The sequence below is a fragment of the Ixodes scapularis genome, unplaced genomic scaffold, assembly GCF_016920785.2.
Source record: "Ixodes scapularis isolate PalLabHiFi unplaced genomic scaffold, ASM1692078v2 PGA_scaffold4__175_contigs__length_147842914, whole genome shotgun sequence".
Classification (NCBI taxonomy): domain Eukaryota; kingdom Metazoa; phylum Arthropoda; class Arachnida; order Ixodida; family Ixodidae; genus Ixodes; species Ixodes scapularis.
The window spans coordinates 123109221-123126463 of record NW_024609879.1 but is presented as its reverse complement, the minus strand read 5'-3'; the positions used below and the strand labels follow the sequence as shown (position 1 = coordinate 123126463).

General features: G+C 43.5%; 1 protein-coding gene across 1 annotated transcript in view; it reads left to right on the top strand.

The window, feature by feature from the left end:
- LOC115309616 (ubiquitin carboxyl-terminal hydrolase 47) overlaps nt 1-17243 on the top strand; it is a 78164-nt gene that overhangs the window by 2486 nt on the left and 58435 nt on the right. The window contains exons 2-7 of the mRNA XM_029967884.4: nt 7008-7067; nt 8263-8400; nt 10560-10679; nt 12850-12961; nt 15445-15541; nt 16171-16249. Coding sequence (XP_029823744.2) covers nt 7008-7067; nt 8263-8400; nt 10560-10679; nt 12850-12961; nt 15445-15541; nt 16171-16249 — 606 coding nt within the window. The remainder of the gene's footprint in view (nt 1-7007; nt 7068-8262; nt 8401-10559; nt 10680-12849; nt 12962-15444; nt 15542-16170; nt 16250-17243) is intronic.

Below are 17243 nucleotides of genomic sequence, written 5' to 3'. Positions count from 1 at the left end.
AGTAGCACCACAAGAAGTCTGAAAGATTTATGGGCAGGTGTAGCAAGGGAAAGAGCTCAAAATTGTGCTATATGGGAGGTGACATTTTCAAAGTACCGTAAAAATACCGGGGAGCATACATCCCACTTTCACTGAACACTGGGTTACTCTAGACATGGGTGCTTGTCTGGTCAGATTGGGTGCTTAAAGCGGGACCAGCAGAAATATTCTTCAACCTGGCGGAAAGTCCTCCTTGCCCTCTTTCTTTCTTGTATTGTGGCACGGCGAGGCGAGGGGAAAGGTCCCCTTTTGCGCCGGCTTCTTCTGAGAGGATAAGCCGAGAAAATCCCCTTTCTGAGCGACGGGCGATGGGTGCGGCAGCAGCGACCTCCTGACTTACAGGTATCTTCAGCTCCTATTGCGTAATCTGCCCTATTTTTTGGCTCTTGCCAAGCCTAGCCCCTCGGGGGTTGGTCTTAGGGAGCTGCAAGGCTGCGCCCTCGCAGTCACCGAATTTGAGCTGTCGAAGTTCTTTGGTTTAGCACGTGGCAAAGTAAACGCATACTTGGGAGCTGCGATGCATCCCCGCACACATTGAAGGAACGTTTCATAGATATTCTCGGTTGATCAAGGAGCTCTAAACACATGCGCGAGATGTGGTGACCTGAATATGTAAGGATGACTTACATCTTCACAAAACATTCCATCTTCAAAAAAACGACTTATCACCTCAAACTTGCCTCTAATTTGGATCGATGGAAAAGAAAAGGATCCATCACGCTTCTTGCTCAAATGAACAGGAGCATCTAACTTTTCGCTCCTCTTGGCCTTTGCGCGACTTTTAACAAGTTCTGAAACACACAAAGCAAAAGTGATTTAATTAGCTCAGGATTATAGGTTGTGAGAAATATTTATAAAGTTCGAGGTTCCCTAGAGTCATCTTTTGTATTAAATTCCCCCTCCCCTCACCATCACTTCCTTTCCACCAAATAAACAACATAGATTATTTTATGAACCACCAGTAATAGAGTGTACTCGCAAAATGTCTATTTAATGTAAGAAAGGCCTTGTTTAAATGTTCGAGCAATAAACTGGTCTTCTTACTGCGTGAAACAGCTAGCACGAACGAAATATTGGCATTTTTAAGCAAGGGCCATGCAGAATTTAGTGTATAAGAACAAATTGATGCCTCGTAAGTTGGTGCCCAGTGGAAGCACACTTTACGGAATTGCTTGTATAAAAATAACAACTTTTCAACCATAAAAACAAAACAAAATAACACCAGTTTTTGGAGGGCCACTAAATTTACTGATTCACTCAGTTAGCGTTGATTGTGCAGCGGTATGCATACATTACGCGACACTGCTAGCGCAAACACGACATCGGCGCTTTTTGCTATTTTCCCCGGCAATGTATTGGCTCGCACTAAAATCTACCGTTTAGGTGGGATACTCGCATTAACAGTTTCCTAAACATCATTCACTTCTAACAAGAAAAAAAAAGTGGGAAACACCGGCGATAGTTTGTTCGTGCTAACTGCGTGGCGTAGGGCAGCGGTGTAGACTTTCCATTTTACCGGGAGAGGGGGGGGGGGGGGAGTGCTGCGCATTAGCTTCTCGCCAGAACTGGAAATTGGAGCGAACGTAAGCACGCTGGGATTCTATTTCCCATGTACGGCTCCATAATCGTACATGGGAAATAACCGTACATAACCGTACATGGGTATATTGAATCCACCCTTGATGCCTTCTCACCTCAGGTGGTTGTTGGGAATGTGTAAATACGAATCTTATACATTTTGCTGGCCATCATGTTCTGTGAGTTAGGCACACAATTGGGCATTTTAGTAAATTGTTTTCAAAGGCCCGCTGCCACATCAGGTGCGCGCTTCAGAGAATGCATCGAAGTGGCGGCACGAGCTCCCGCTAAATATAGCCTGGCCTGAAAACATAGTCTGCTAAAGTTTTTCAATAATTTGTGCTTGCTGCTAGAAAACAAAGACCTTCTACAAGATGCCCGCACCTGGTACATCGTTTTCTTTTCTATCGATCCCAATTTGAGGCAGGTTTGAGCGTGATAAGTGCTTTTTTTTTTAAGATGGAATGTTTTGTGAAGATGTAAGTCATCCTTACATATTCAAGTCACCACATCTCGCGCATGTGTGCTGAGCTCCTTGATCAACCGAGAATATCTATGAAACGTTCCTTCAAGGGGTGCGGGGATGCATCGCCGCTCCCAACTATGCGTTTACTTTGCCACTGGCTAAACCAAAGAACTTCGACAGCTCGAAATTGGTGACTGCGAAGGCGCAGCCTTGCAGCTCCGTAAAACCTACACCCGAGGGGCTAGGCTTGGCGAGAGCCAAAAAATAGGGCAGATTACGCGATAGAAGCTGAAGATACCTGTAAGTCACAAGGTCGCTGCGGCCGCACCCATCGCCCGTCGCTCAGAAAGGGGATTTTCTTGGCTTATCCTCTCAGAAGAAGCCGGCGCAAAAGGGGACCTTTGCCCTCGCCTCGCCGTGCTACAATACAAGAAAGAAAGAGGGCGAGGAGGACTTTCTGCCAGGGGAAAAAATATTTCTGCTGGTCCCCCTTTAATGTATAATTTGCAGAATTTCCAAGTTTGGGAAATGTTAACAGTGGACGCTTGAACCAAGTGGGCACTTCGGCGTTATTTTACGGTATATTTATTCTTATAAAATTATGTCTCTAAAAAAAAAAAAAAACTTTCGATTTTCGTTTATTTGTTTCGTACTGATTTCGCAGCTGCACATTCCCACTAGAATTGGACATTAGGCTTTTTAATGCGAACGTCCCATGGAGCAAAGCCAGCGGCGTCTGTAAGCGCGAAAAAGTGCAAGAAATTCCCCTTCTCCCGATGGCGTCTGTAGCCGCAAAAGATGTCCAAGAAATTCCCAGCGAAACGGCTGCTAGATAGCCATTGGCCGCGACACGTCATAGTTCCAAGAAATGCCACCCCACAGAGAAGCCCTCTTCCTGGCACTGCGGCCCGCATGCCGGTAAAAAGGAGAGGGCGGAGCATGCTCAACCACTGCCAGGGCTGCCAACATGGAAAGTCAAAATTTCCCTTGCGGACGCCTGAAATTTCCCTATTTTTGCCGACATTTATCTCGCTGGCCCAAATAATTATATAAAACTAAATAATCCTTGTTTTCTACCTCACTGCCATTTTTACAATGAGAGATATGTTATGTAACCTTTATGCCTCACATGCGTTTCGCAAAAATGAGTTTATCGGACCAAAAGAGTGGTCAAAGCAAATCTAGCGAGGAAAAATGTTACCGTGATATTCAAACGGACGAATGAAACCCTATCTTCGCCTTAGATGTTATGCACGTCATTAGAACATGGTGCTGCTTTAATAACTTCTTTAGCGATTTTTTATAATAGGGAGTCCAAAACAAAGAAGTGTAACACAAGCTAGAGTTCTCAAACTCGAACATAACATATAGCAACATTTCGTGCACGGCACTTCACGAAATGTTATTAGCCATGGTAAGTCTGCACCTTTGTTGTATCTCCAGACATCGCAGTATCTCTTGTTGTACTCTCTTTCTTTTCCGAAAAGGCACAGCCGTGAGTTGACTGGTCCCTTCCTTTATAGCCACTAAAATTCAATGTTATCTCGAAAAAAAAATCATAATCGACCTATAAATTTACAGATATATACGATGCCCAAAATTTCCCTCAAACTCTCAAGATTTCCCTTATTCCCGCATATACCTGAATATTACCTTAATCTGGGAAAATTTCCCTTTGGTTAGCAGCCTTGGCCGCCGCTCTCGTGTCAGGCGTTGCCGGAAGAGGGGGGTTTGGTTTGCGGCCGCTTCTGTTCCTCTGGGCCCCAAGGAACATCGCGGTGTCTGAGGCATCTGTGTCGGCGGTGGCCGCAACCTCAGCAGTAGTGAAACGTGACCGTCTACGCCATTACACCGCAGATGAACTAAGGGAGCGGAAGAACGGCAGAAAAAAGACGTTCATGTTTTTGCATTCACAACTCATAATAAGTGCTTAAGTGTCCTCAGAATGTTTTGAGGCAGGGCGACGAGACGATGTAAATGAAGCTTTAAAATGGGACGTCTGGTCACCCTACAAGTAAACCTTTCCGGCTTTCTTTTTGCTTAACGAAGGCTCAAACCGTGCAGTGTCACCTCAAGGTCAAATGGAAAAGTTTTGGGCAGCATGTATTTTCTTTAATTGTTCTCTCAAATTGTTAAAGTAGCTCTTGGAACTGAACACCCTTTGAATAGGGTGGTGGGGTGTACACCGTCGAAGACACGAATAAAGAATTTGGGCAGAAAATGTTGCCTCAATGAAATGAAATGCCTGGCAGTCTAGTCTGATTCTTGCCTACCAATTTGCCTTGTTCTGCCCCATCATCACTAGACAACATCTGTTGCTCGCATGTTCTGTGAATTTCTACCGCAACATGACAGGAGCAATAGGTCAAGGGTGAGTTGCACGATCGCGAGCAGTGCACTATATGGAACCTCGTGGTTCCATGTTGTCACTCGTAGTATTCTAATGATAATAATAATAATAATAATGTGCAAGGCTGTGCACAAAGGTCAGAACCCTTACGCAATATTTCCAACCGAGAACTTGTGCCAAGGTGCGCTCACACGCAGCAACAGTTTGTCAAAACAGTGCTGGGGGTGTAAATACGGCTCCTTCTTGCAGAGCCTCAGTATTAGAAAGTCCCTCTGCGTCTTCTTTTTTTTTTTTTTTTTAACCGTGGTAGTTGTAAACTGCAAGAAACATAATTGCCTCCATTTGCAGTGAAAGTTTTTTTTTTTTTTTTTAACGTGGTTTTGGGCATTCCTTCTCCCTCCAATTCTGCAACTAACTATTTGAATATCTTAATATGCCACCACTATCAAAATCAACCTTCCCCTTCTCCTCCCTCTTCTTTCACTCCTGTCTCCCCATCCCGTGCGAGTCTTTCCCCCGGTATGGGTAGATAATATTTACGCATGGGCTTTTCCCATTTTCACAATTGTTATTACAACAACAAAATGCAGAATCTATGCTCTGGAAGGTGTGGAAAATATTTTGCGTTTTTGTTAATACACTCTTTGGATGTCGTGTATTACACCTCCATCACACGGGCAAATCATTGTCATATTCGGTACGTGCACTCAAGCTCATTGAATGTCATTTGCACTGCACAATACAAGACGTGTTATGTGGCGGCTATGGCAATGATGATGGGTAACCTTTTTAAATATTTTAGCATATTTCTTATATATTTTTGTCTCTACATTAAAAAAAAAAACAGTTTAGGAGCCATTGTTGCATTAGTTTACTGGCTTTACTTCAATTTGATGGCTTTAATTATGTATCACAAACATAATTCTACATTATGTTTGCAGAAAAGATGTAACACATATAACTACAATTTCATTAATTTTATGTAACTTTGTTTTTTTTTCTACTGTACTTTGGTTAGCCTTGAAACACCTGTTTTAGAGCTATGCACTCAGTCTACCAAACTATTTATTATTTATAAAAAAAAATTTAAAAAAAACTGCACCGTTGAAACTTCGGCATTTTTCACACTTACGCCATAAGTGTGAAAAATGCTTAGGATTCCGTGTTTTTGGAGTTTATTTCTTGTGAGATTCGGAGGGTGTTTTTCGAAGTTTATTTTTCTCTGGGGATTCAGAGTTTATCAGACTTTCTTTTTGTTAGATTCACAATTTCTTGAAATTCTAAGTTTATTTTGCTGCATAAAATTTAAAAATTCGAAAACAAAATAAGTAAGGTCTGGGTACCCTGACCCGTCGTCCTGAAGGAATCTGGACGTGCTAGAATGCAACCCCCTTTTTGTCAGTAGTTCCACATTTCGAAGGAAACTAAAGTGGAATCTTTTCAGGACCACGCACCTTGTGCTCTTATGAAGTTTAGTTGTTAAACACCATATTTTTTGCTGTTTATTTTGTCGCTGTAACCTCGAAATTCAGAGTTTTTCAAATAAATCCGAATTGAGGGAAAATTTCCCGACAAGTGTTTTTCGGATTTCGTTTAAAACACAGAACCCCACTTATGGTTTTGAAATCTATAGTATGTCTGTGTGTGCAACTGCATGGATACCTTTTATCTCGGTAAAACTGGACCTTTATCTTATCAGATTATACCCTAGCCGAGTGGGTTATTGCACACCAGCTCTGAGCACGTGGAGAAAAAGCTCACGCTGCAAATCCCAGGGATCCTGGATTCAATCCCCACCCCTGCCTGTTTCGATCTGGATGAGCATCCCACCGGTGTGCGGTCATGTATCACTACCGCGTGGTGCACGTTAAAGACCCCAACCTAGTGGTTGTACTGCACTGGCTAAATTGCTCGTCTACATCTGAGAGACAAGTCAGTAGCTGAGGCAGACTAACTTTAGGCTGCATTAACTGTTTGCAAGCACAATTGGAGTGTACCCTGAAGGAGTGCAAACTTTAACCATATAAGAATTTATTCATATTGCCATCATGTTCATTCTTGGCTGGGTTAAAGCAGTTTTAGACTGTCCTTTTATCAATCTAATGTAATCTAGCTACGAAGTATGAAAATGCACGAATTATTTGGATAAGAGTCCTGCCTCTAATCGATGCCATAATCTTTCTCTTCCTCACTCCGAGAATGGGAAGTCGCCTTCCTTTTCTTGGACAGAAAAGAGGAAAAGAGAGTAAAACTTTGGCTGCACATTTGACGTAGAAGTGGAATGAGTGTGCAGATAATTTCTGTATTTCTAGACCTGCCAAAGTTGGTTGAGACCTGTGTGCGTGTTGTCTGCTTTTGTCCCTAGTCTCGGGAGTTCAAGACGTCGAATGTTTGCCAGCTCGCCCTCATCTCCGTTATTTCTACATCAGGAGGTCGCGTTCGAGCCATAAAAAGACCAAGTCAAGAGCCGTCCAAGTCCACCTTCATTTAATTGCCGCTAAAAAATGACGCAAAGAAAAAAAAAAATGGATATGTAACCTTGGGTTTCTTTTTTTTTTTTTTCTCTCATTGCAGGCTCCCACAACGGACGAACCTCAGGCACTATGTATCGTCAGAGACATGACAACCAGCTCGGTATGATAACCAAGTTACCTTGATGCACAAATGTGTGCCACAACAATCAATTTTAACTTGTGCATACATCGAGATCGACTTTTTAATGGTTTTTGAAAGGTGACCGCTCTAAAGTAACGACCACATTTGAAGACTATGAAATGGCTACCATAGCTCCAACGTTGCAGGGGTAGCGACGGATCTAACGTTTTCCCAATTTTCTGGGCTTGGAGAAGTTAATGGGAACCCGACCTGGCGTTACCTTAGTTCTTTATTACACCGTTAAATTTTTGGATTGTTAAACTTGTGAATGTTGATTTTAGTGTAATTTTAGACTATGGCTTGTCCTTCCCAAACAACAGTAATACCACCCCGGGGGCTATCCCTGTCATAAAACTGTCCAATAGCGCTCTGCGCTAGCCTGCCACGCGAGTTAATTTTATCTCTGTCCAAGCGTTGTCTGTTCAAGCTTTGTCCGAGGGGTAGCAGGCTCTGCGTGCGATTGATCGACGAATCCAGCAGGATTGCACTTTTTTATCTGGTGTTTGTTTGACTTGACACTCGTGAGTTTGTTTGTGTGGCCAAATATATGTGTCGTGTCAATGCAAGGGTTTGCTTCAGGCACTGATCCTGACCTTGGCAAAAACAATATGAACCAAAAAAAATACTAACCCTGTGTTCTTACGAAACAAAACAAAAAATGTGCTTCAGGTATTTTTTCAGTATATTGCAGTATAAGGCTGTCAAAATCTGAAGTATACTTTTAATGCACAGGGTGTTTCTTCTAAGGTTCTACAGGTTGATTAAAAAAAGAAAAAAGACCTTCAAAGCTACTATGTTAATCTGTTTAGTGCAGGTGAGCTGTGCGGGCAGGGGGAAATAATATAGGGTGATAACCGTCACAATGAGTCGGATAATTAACTAAACCCCTTTAATTTACTTTTCAGTCAGGGAAAGTCAACATGTGGCTTCAATTAGAAACTTGCTAAGCATCATCAAAAACCACTGAATCAGTAAATTTCTGAAAGATTTGAAAGCATGTGTAAAACACGGTGGTGCGGTATAAAGGCTGGCAGTGTGAAAGCATGGAAGACAGACTTATCCACATTTTTGCATAAAAGACGCGGACAATAATCTTGTCCACGCTTTCACGCTGCTAGCCTCGCGGTTTGAGTAAACTGTGTAGCTTCGAGTGAGTGGATCGGCGGACATGCAGACCGCCACCTTGAAGGCGCTCCTGTCCGTGGCGGCTTCGACCAGCGCTTCGAAGCTGATGCAGCTGGTGGGGCGCCACTTCAGCTACAGCCCAGACTCCTTCGAGCTACTCCTTCAGTCGCATCACCAGGGAGAGGCCGTGAGTCAGGAGTTTCTGTTTATTTTCGAGACTTGGAAGAAGCCAGTGGTATGGCTTACAGGAGATATTGTGGAACCTCTATTATAAGAACTATTTCTTTTCTTTTAGAGTGCAGCTCTTAGGCGCCCGTTCCTGGCTTGAGTGGCGTCGCCGTTGCCGTCGGCGTAACCGTGCGGTGCAGTATGGGTAAAATTTCCCGAAGGAACCCGAGGTCCTTCAAGAGCACCTTGGGTACCTTCGGTGACCTCAAGAAGGGGGGGGGGGGGGGGGGGGGGGGGTCACGTGACCCCCCTTCAGTACCCTTCCCTACTCCTCCTCAAGAGCTGCGCTCTAATTCGGCATTACAGGGAGTTGTAAACGGCTTTCACTTTTTTTTAATGTTAGCTTCATCAATATCTTGAGTATCAGCCTCTGAAATGCTGGAAACGGTGCAGCCCATTCATAGAAAGCTCCAGAGTGATGTAAAATGGATTTGTTGTATCTGGAAATTTGTTTTATAAGGAGACGGACATTTACGTGTGGTAAGCCTTGCTTGAAATTTCCTTCGTATGCGTCTGTTAAAACAGATGTTTGTTATGAGTGGACCGCACAGACTGGTATTACAAACATGCTCCTACTTTTACTTAATAAATTCATAGATTTACTATGTGGGTATATTTTTCTTTTTACTGTACGGGAGTCATGCCTGGTGCTGCCACCCTTCACTCTTTTTTAATTTCTTGTTTTTAATTGAAGTTTATTTTTTGTCAGTGTCTATTCTCCTGGCAGCTGAGAGAATAATCCAAGGAAAAGACAAAAGGGAGAGCAGCAGAAAAGAAAAAACAGGCGATACGTTCCTTTCATTCGATGTCAGTCTGTCTGACGCCTCTGTTTTCCTACAAACTAATGCTAAAAAAGGTCAGGTACCGAGATTTTGCTGCCGCTTCCCATTGGTTAAAACCTTGCCAGTGGTCTGGGAAGGCCACGGGAGCTTTGGAATTCGGTGTCTGTCTCTGTGCCCTGTCGTTCTGAGGCGGCCAGGGCAGATGTTTTCCTCTTCACCTAATACAAGGTGCTTTTTTTTTCTAACTTTCCAGATTTTTTCATAAAAACTGTGAAAGCTACATTTTTGCGGTTAGTGCAAGTGAGATATACGGCCAGGGGGGCATAGTATGGGGGCTAATCATGATGATCAGTTGGCTAATTAGGTAAAATTTGTTAATTAACTTTCTCATTAGTGAAAAAAGACATATGGTTCCAATTAGAAACTTGCTGAGCGTCATCGAAAACCACTAAATCAGTAATTTTTAGAAATACTTTGAGTACGTCAGAAGCGTAGTGGTGAACTAAACTTACCACTCTTACAGTAGGTACAAGGCTGAGGCTACGATAAAAAAAAAAACTAAAACATGAATGGCATGGGCATGTTTTTGCATGGTAGCCTTGCTCTCCTGCTGCACGAGTGCCGACTTTAGCGCACTTCTCACATACTCAAAGTCTCTGAAAATGACTGATGTAGTAGTTTTTGATGTTTCTCAGCAAGTTTTTAATTGGAACCATATGTCTATTTTCACAAATTGAAAGATTAACAAGTTTTACTTAGCCGACTAATTGTTACGATTAGCCCTTGTACTATGTACTTCTTGCCGTATAACTCACCTGCACAAACCACTTAAGTGTAGCTTTCACAGCTTTTTCTTTTTTTTTTCAAAAACAAATCTGTCACGCTTAAGAAATAACCATAAAAAAACCTGTACATTGAGTTTTATGCCGCACACGTCCGACGTACCTTTAGACGCGGCGTTTTGTGTTGGTCTATTAACGTCTATTGTCTATCTAAGCCGTTTATGTTAGCTTATTTTGATGCTCTTTTAGATCTTCGGCATTAGGTACTGTGACAACGTGTTACTTTATGTCTGGCACGTCGGCATAATTTCAGCAGTCGTTTGCTTAGTCGACATACCTGAAAAATGAAAGGGGGGGGGCACATGCCCAAATCTAATAATATGTGCTCGGAACCACGCCAATATGATGTTCCCCTAGAACTATGTTCCTCAAACGGTCGCGTTTTATTGGTCTGGAGAATACGGCACTTTCTTTCTTATCCAGGAATGCAGACCAGCCGAATGAAACCAATCGAAGATCAGTTTGATCGGTTCCAACACTGCCTCTTATTCCAGGTCGCCATCCACGTGTGCGAGGATCAGACGATCGAGGAACTGGGCTTCTGTGTGGACGGAGTCAGTCGCAACATGCTAGTCATCTACGATCGCAACAGAGAACCACCCAAGAAGCTGATGGTAAGGGGGGGGCTCCACTGCCCAGCACTGAGAAATCGAAGCGCATCTATAAACGAGAGAAGCTAGAGTTACCCTCAGAAAGTGATTCAGTTAGAGTTACTCGTTAGCAGAACTGTGATTAAGTTTCGAATGCAGTTATTTTTCGACATAACCGTCTGGTTACAGCCGCAGCCACGCTGCGCAAACATCATGCAAAAGACACGGTGTTTGCTGCGGACATGATGACAGAATGATCTGGGGACAAGCCTCGGGAATGTTCAAAGCATGTTTGCCTCGTACAAATGTGTGCTTTGAACATGCCTGCAGACGACTTTTGCACGACTAATGTGACAGGACCGTCATGCAGGGAAGATGCGCGCCTCGGACAGTGTGTGCCGATGGCCTTTTGTTTTGACGTGTCGGCCAAGCGACCACGGCTTTAGGGTTACTCACGAAAAGTAACCAAGTTACCTTTAAAAATATTTCATAATTTCAATATTGGCACAGCACTGATTTCCAGTCTAAATCAGTGTGGATCTGTGCATCTGTTTACATAATTTCGAGGAGTAACTGTAACAAACTACATAAAAATACATCCAAAAATGTACCTCGGCTGCTGTTACAGTTGCTGAAATTTGGCTGCAGCTTTGGAAGTGCCACACGGTTGCGTGCATGGGCCACGCCCACCCATTATTAAACTGAAATTTATAAAAAGAAAAAAGATAGAAAGAATTTTTTTTTTAGCTATCATCAGCACCCTTTCAGCATACTCCGGGACATTATAGCTCGTTTCTGTATCAGTCCACCAGATGTAGCGCAAACTTTAATAGTTGGGAAGCAACGCTGTGTTTCAGGAATGGCCTCCTCCCTACAATCAGCCACAAGGAGGCTGAACAAATTGGAACTGTTTGCTCAGCCACTTTTGAGGCAAATAAGGAATCCGCCATTTCTCCGCTTGATTCTGAACATAGAGTGGCAATGAATGGCTTCTGTCGAATGAGAGCGGAGATGACCTCGACTCGACCAAAGGCTCCAGTGATAAAAGTGCAACCGATGCTGTGGAAGTCTCTTAAATTATGAACAAATCATGGGTTGTCAGACTGGCCTGTATCTTAAAATTGAAGTTTTTAATTGTTTTTTTTATAAGGGATTCTAACATTTTATATGTACATAGGAATTAACAGGTATTTAGGCAAATTAAGTTGCTCATACTGCAGGACCATTAAAAAATTTAAACTGGGTCGCTAGTACTTAATATGATAAAAAAAGAATAGCTTGAAACAATCGGGCTTAAAGGGGTGATGCAGCACTTTTCACACTTAGGCCAGTTAAGTGTGGATATTAATCTGTTTCACCCATAGAATGAAAAACAGAAAACCCTATAGTACTCTTGCACGTGCTAGCTTTTATATTAAGAAAGGAAACAAATCGAAGGTCAAAGTGCCGTTCAACTCTCGCGTCGTCTACCCCCAGCCGCTTCCTCCCCGATTGTCATCTTTCCAAGGATTAGCATCGTCGAAGGTTGTGGCGAGCGATCGACACAAAAGACAGTTTGTCAGGGGGCTGACAGCGAGTGTAGCAGCAGTTGGGGACAGGTTTTATTGACTTATGCGTGTTCCCCAGAGATGCGTCAATGCAGTTTCTGTACCCACCACACGCGGCTCCAGATCAGCAAATGATTAGTTTTTCCCTTTGCGATTACGCAGCGGAATATCACTCTTCAACGAAAGGTGACACATTTTTTTTGTCACTTCTGCCTAGATGAACAACATAAAAAAAAATACAAACTGCAAATTCTTTCAACTTTAAAATCGTTGCATTGTCTCTTTAAGAACTCCAGAATTTTTAAGCTTTTTTGCATAAAATATCTGGCAGCTAAGGTATTAACAGCAAGGCTAATGTTATTGGATCCGGCTGATCATTTGTTTAGACACACAACAAAACTCTTTGGAGCCAATGGTGGTAACACCATCTTAATTCTTCCAGTGTCAGGTACATGTGTCCAGGCATACATAACCCATACTGCCAGAGCAAAAAAAGTGTAAAATTCTGATTTCTCATCATAGGAGACAGCTTTTTTTACCTTTCTGGGTTTTGGGCATAGTGTATGTCTCGCAGGTTGTGAGACATTCTGTCCACGAACATGCAGACATTTTTCCATGCTTCATGCCGGTTTATGACTTTTTTTTAGGGACCGGAGCTGGAAGAAATGAGCCCATCAACGGCGACGGCGGAATGGGCCCACGGAGCCCGGAACTCCGGGGAAACCACCAAGTACTTCCACTCGGAAACTAGGGAAACAGGCAAGTGGCAATTGTTTCTGATTCCAACATAGGGAGGATGGAGGGGAAAAGCCAATACTGTCGGGTACTTGCACTCAGAAAGCTAGGAAAACGGACAAGCGACATTGTCTGGTTCCAGAGTAGGAAAAATGGAGAGAAAAGCAAAACTAGGGAAACAGGCAAGTGTCAATTGTCTCTTGCCTCAAAACGGGTAAGATAGACAGAAAGGAAAATTATTGTCAATTACACAACTCGGAAACGAGGGATACAGTCAAGGGCCAATTTTCTCTGGTTTCTAGATAGGGACATTGAGGGAAAAGCAAAAGTTGTCAGGTACTTCCACTCAGAAACTGGGGAAACAGGCTAGTGACAATTGTTTTGTGGTTCTAGAATAGGACACATAAAGAGAAATGCAAAGATTATCAGGTGGTTTCACTCAAACTAGGGAAACAGGCAAGTGGCAATGGCCTCTGGTTTCAAAGTAGGGAAAATGGAGGGAAATGCAAGTAGTGTCGGGTACCTTAAAGCTACCGAGCAAGCACCCACTCGAAATTAGGAGATAATCATAGGAAATCGGTGGGAGATGAGCGCATGTTACGTCCAAAAATGAAAATGCAGGGGGAGCAGACGGTTGAGCTCGGAAAAGCCATCGACGTCTGCAGAGGTAGCCGAGCACACCAAAGTGTGAAAACTGAGGTTTCATCATCTTTTTTGCCAAAGAAATAGAGGAAGCAGAAAAGAAGTCCAAAACAGAAAAGTGAAGTGGTACCAATCGGAGCATTGCACCCATCACCCTCTCCCCAGCGCTGACAAACTGACAGACACCGCTGGGTTTTCTTGAAAAGCGTTCTAATGATAACACACACGAAAACGCACTTTACAAGGCTCAACACAGTTTTCCCATCTGTGGCACTCGGCACAAAAACTGACGCGAACGCGACCTGGGGACTAGAGATGCGTCCGCGTTCAGCGTCCGAAAGGGCCCACAGGCCACGGCACGTTCATTTACATTAGCACAGTCGAATCTAGTTAATTCAAACACGAAGGTTACTGAAAATTTGTTTGAATAAAGGATAGTTTGAATTACCCGGAGTTTCCTCCCCGATGGGACCTGTATGTTAGTTTGAGTTATCTGCAAGTTTGAATTAGGAGAGTTTGGATTAACGAGATTTGATTGTATATCCGACGGACGAAATATGTGAGTCCAAGGGCTGGGCGATTTGTCAACCCAAACTTTGTTGGTCGTGCACGTCGTGCGGTTACCCTGTCGATCGCTTCCACAACTCCCCATCTGCACTCATAACTCGAGCGCATGTTCTGCCATGCTTGGCTTGGCTTGGCCTGCCTGCTCGGTGGCTTAATTTACTTGACGAATGCGTGGGAGAAGAGAAAATCAATACCGACGATTATGTTGTATAGAGTGCGTCCATTATACGAGTGAACGCATTACAAAAATTTTTAAAAAGTGACCGATTACGCACTTTTTAGTTGGTGTCACTGAAGCTGCTTTAGCAGTGCGATTGGTACTAGGCCTGTGCTGTTTGCCGGTCGTGGAGGCAATGGCTGCCCATGGCGACTGCGCTCTTGATGTGTTTTTCACATGTTTTTGAACTTTCTTAAAATAGGGGAGTGAGCACTTGCTATGTTCTTTGATGGTTTTTTTAAGTTTCTCAAGAGTAGGGGATGGGCGCTTACTCTTACATGGGCGCATGCTCGGTATTTTGCGGTACTTGGACTCAGAAAGTAGGGAGCGGGCAAGTGACGATTGTCTTTGGTTCCAGAATAGGTAAAATAGAGGGTAAAGAAAAAATCGTTAACTGCTTGCACTCTGAAACTATTCATTTTGCTAGTTGTACGAGTATGTACGCGCATTTAAGATCAGGGTTTTGTTAGTTTCAAACCCAAAGAGCACTTCGAACCCAAAGAGTGCCATTATTTTCCTCTGACCACCTAATCTTGTGCAGCACATCAGCCAGACACGAGGCTTGCCTTTTACTTGAGGTTGCAGTGAGCATAGGGAGAGAAGTAAGGGATGGTTGTCCCTTGCCAATCTCCTGATACTCGCTGCGACCTCCCTATACCCAACAAATGAGAGACATAGAGAGAGAAAAAAAAACACAAATTGTTACAAAACTCTTTGTGGGCCCACAAACGTTTTGGTACCGTTGAGAACTTTTGCACAGAAAGCAGTTGTAGTCTGAGAAACCTGACAAAGAAAATACAGCAAAAGTTGAAGATGTTGTTGTGGCCCATTTTTTGGTCGTGAACGAACGGAGTCACCGACAATGAGAAGAGTAGGGCGTGAAAGACGCCCCCCATCAACCACTGTCACGCACCTTGTATGCTTTTGCATTTTGGCCGTACCCGCGTGCTCGAGATGTGCAAGCTGCCAAAGCATTATCAATGCTAAAAAGCTTGTGCTGGAGGCAGGATAGCTAAGGTCCCCCCCCATTCCCCTGCCATTCTCAACTTGTGAGCGTCTATTGTTTCTTTGTTTCCTCTAGGGTATGTTGGCTTAGTGAACCAGGCGATGACCTGCTACCTGAACAGCCTCCTGCAGACACTCTATATGACACCGGAGTTTAGGAATGCTCTGTACAGGTGAGTGCTGGCCCGGTATGCCAGACTGGTAAATTGCCCTTTTCCCGGGTCCCTTTTTTTTCTTTTTTTTTCTTCATTTTGTGAGCTTGATTTTAAGCTTGATCTTGGGACGTTTTACATGTTTTGATTCTGGACTTAAAGCAGACCAAGTTAAGCCGGAAGTGTCAAGTAAAAAATTAAAAAGGCGTCCAGCAAAAAAAAATTTTTTTTTTTTTTTTTATTTTGGTTAAAAGGAAGTTTTTTTTAAACAATGCAATAAAAGGGTGATCTTAGTGGACTGGAACTGGGGATGTAGGACTTCAAATTTGACAATAACTTTTTAGGTTTAGGGCCTTGTAGATGTCTGGAACAATGCCTACTTGAATAAATCCATCTCACCTATGCTGTAATGCTCTGGCCTTAACATCTAGCTGACTGGTGTCAGTTATTGTGCTTAATCAGTGTACCTAGCTAATGGTCTGTACAGTTCATTCTACTCTGCCTTTGTTTTGCCGTCTTGCACTGCAATGCTTTTGTTCTGTTTGCTTAGCTCGTTGGTATACTGTGTCTCAGTTATTGTGTGTATCTTTACTACCCATTGACCTATATAGTTCATCGTGTTTTTTTCTTCGTTCTCTTCCCAACTCGAGGTGGGAATTTGACGGTTCTGAGCAGGACGCAGCCAAGAGCATCCCCTTCCAGCTACAGAAATTGTTTCTTCTTTTGCAGGTAAGGTGACAACGTAAATTCCTCTTTGACCTCGAACAAATGTTGTTAAAGGGGCCCTGCAATCCTATTTAAGCGTCTACCTTTCTTGCAGTTTCCAAGGTTCGCGCAACCCAGCGGGCAGGGAGAGAGTAACTAAATATCAGTGTGTCATATTTTAACCGGATAATGCGGAAACCTTCTCCTCCTACGGGGGCACCTCGTGGTGTCGAACGCGCGTGGCATGTGACGAAATCGTTACGTTGTTGGTTCTGGTCAGCCGAGGAGAGAGAGCGGCCCCGTTCCCAGACAGCTTTCTCTCCTCGGCCTCACCTCCTTTCCTCGTCTTCCCCTCCCTCGCCACATTCCTCAGTCACCGTGGTCCATTGGCACGGTAAAGGAAAACAGAGGACATGAGACATCATGAAGGAGGTTATTTTTGCTTTTTTTTTTTTTTTCTCATAATTTTAGCCTGTGTATAACTTTTAAAATAAAGCAGATTTCGAGAAAAGAAAAGTTACATTAAGTTACTATGTTCAGTGTGCTCAGGTTCGACGCAAATTAAAAAAAAACAGCAAAAAGTCCTTGCAAGGCCCCTTTAGGGGGCCTTGCAACGACATGAAACGTGGGACATGAAAATTAAACAGATAGATTATTAGATACAGGTAGATTATAGGTCACTCGGTATATACACTGAATTTCACGACTTTCGGAACTCTAGTAATTGCAACAATGAAGTTACGAATGTTGATCCTTTTCGTCTGGCAACGAGGCATCACTGCTCAAGGTCATCGTATCATGGTGTCCATGAACCACGTGATCATGATATTTAGTCGAACGCCCCCATGCTCGCCCGGGCACCCCCATTCGCCCCCATGCTCGCCCGAACTCGCCACGGTACGATCACATACTCTCGCTCTACTCTGCTACTCCAACGCTGCTTTCGCCCCTTTCCCCTCTGACCTTTCGCCCCGTAGGCAACGACGAGTTCGTCCGTGATGATCTCGTTGATGCCAGG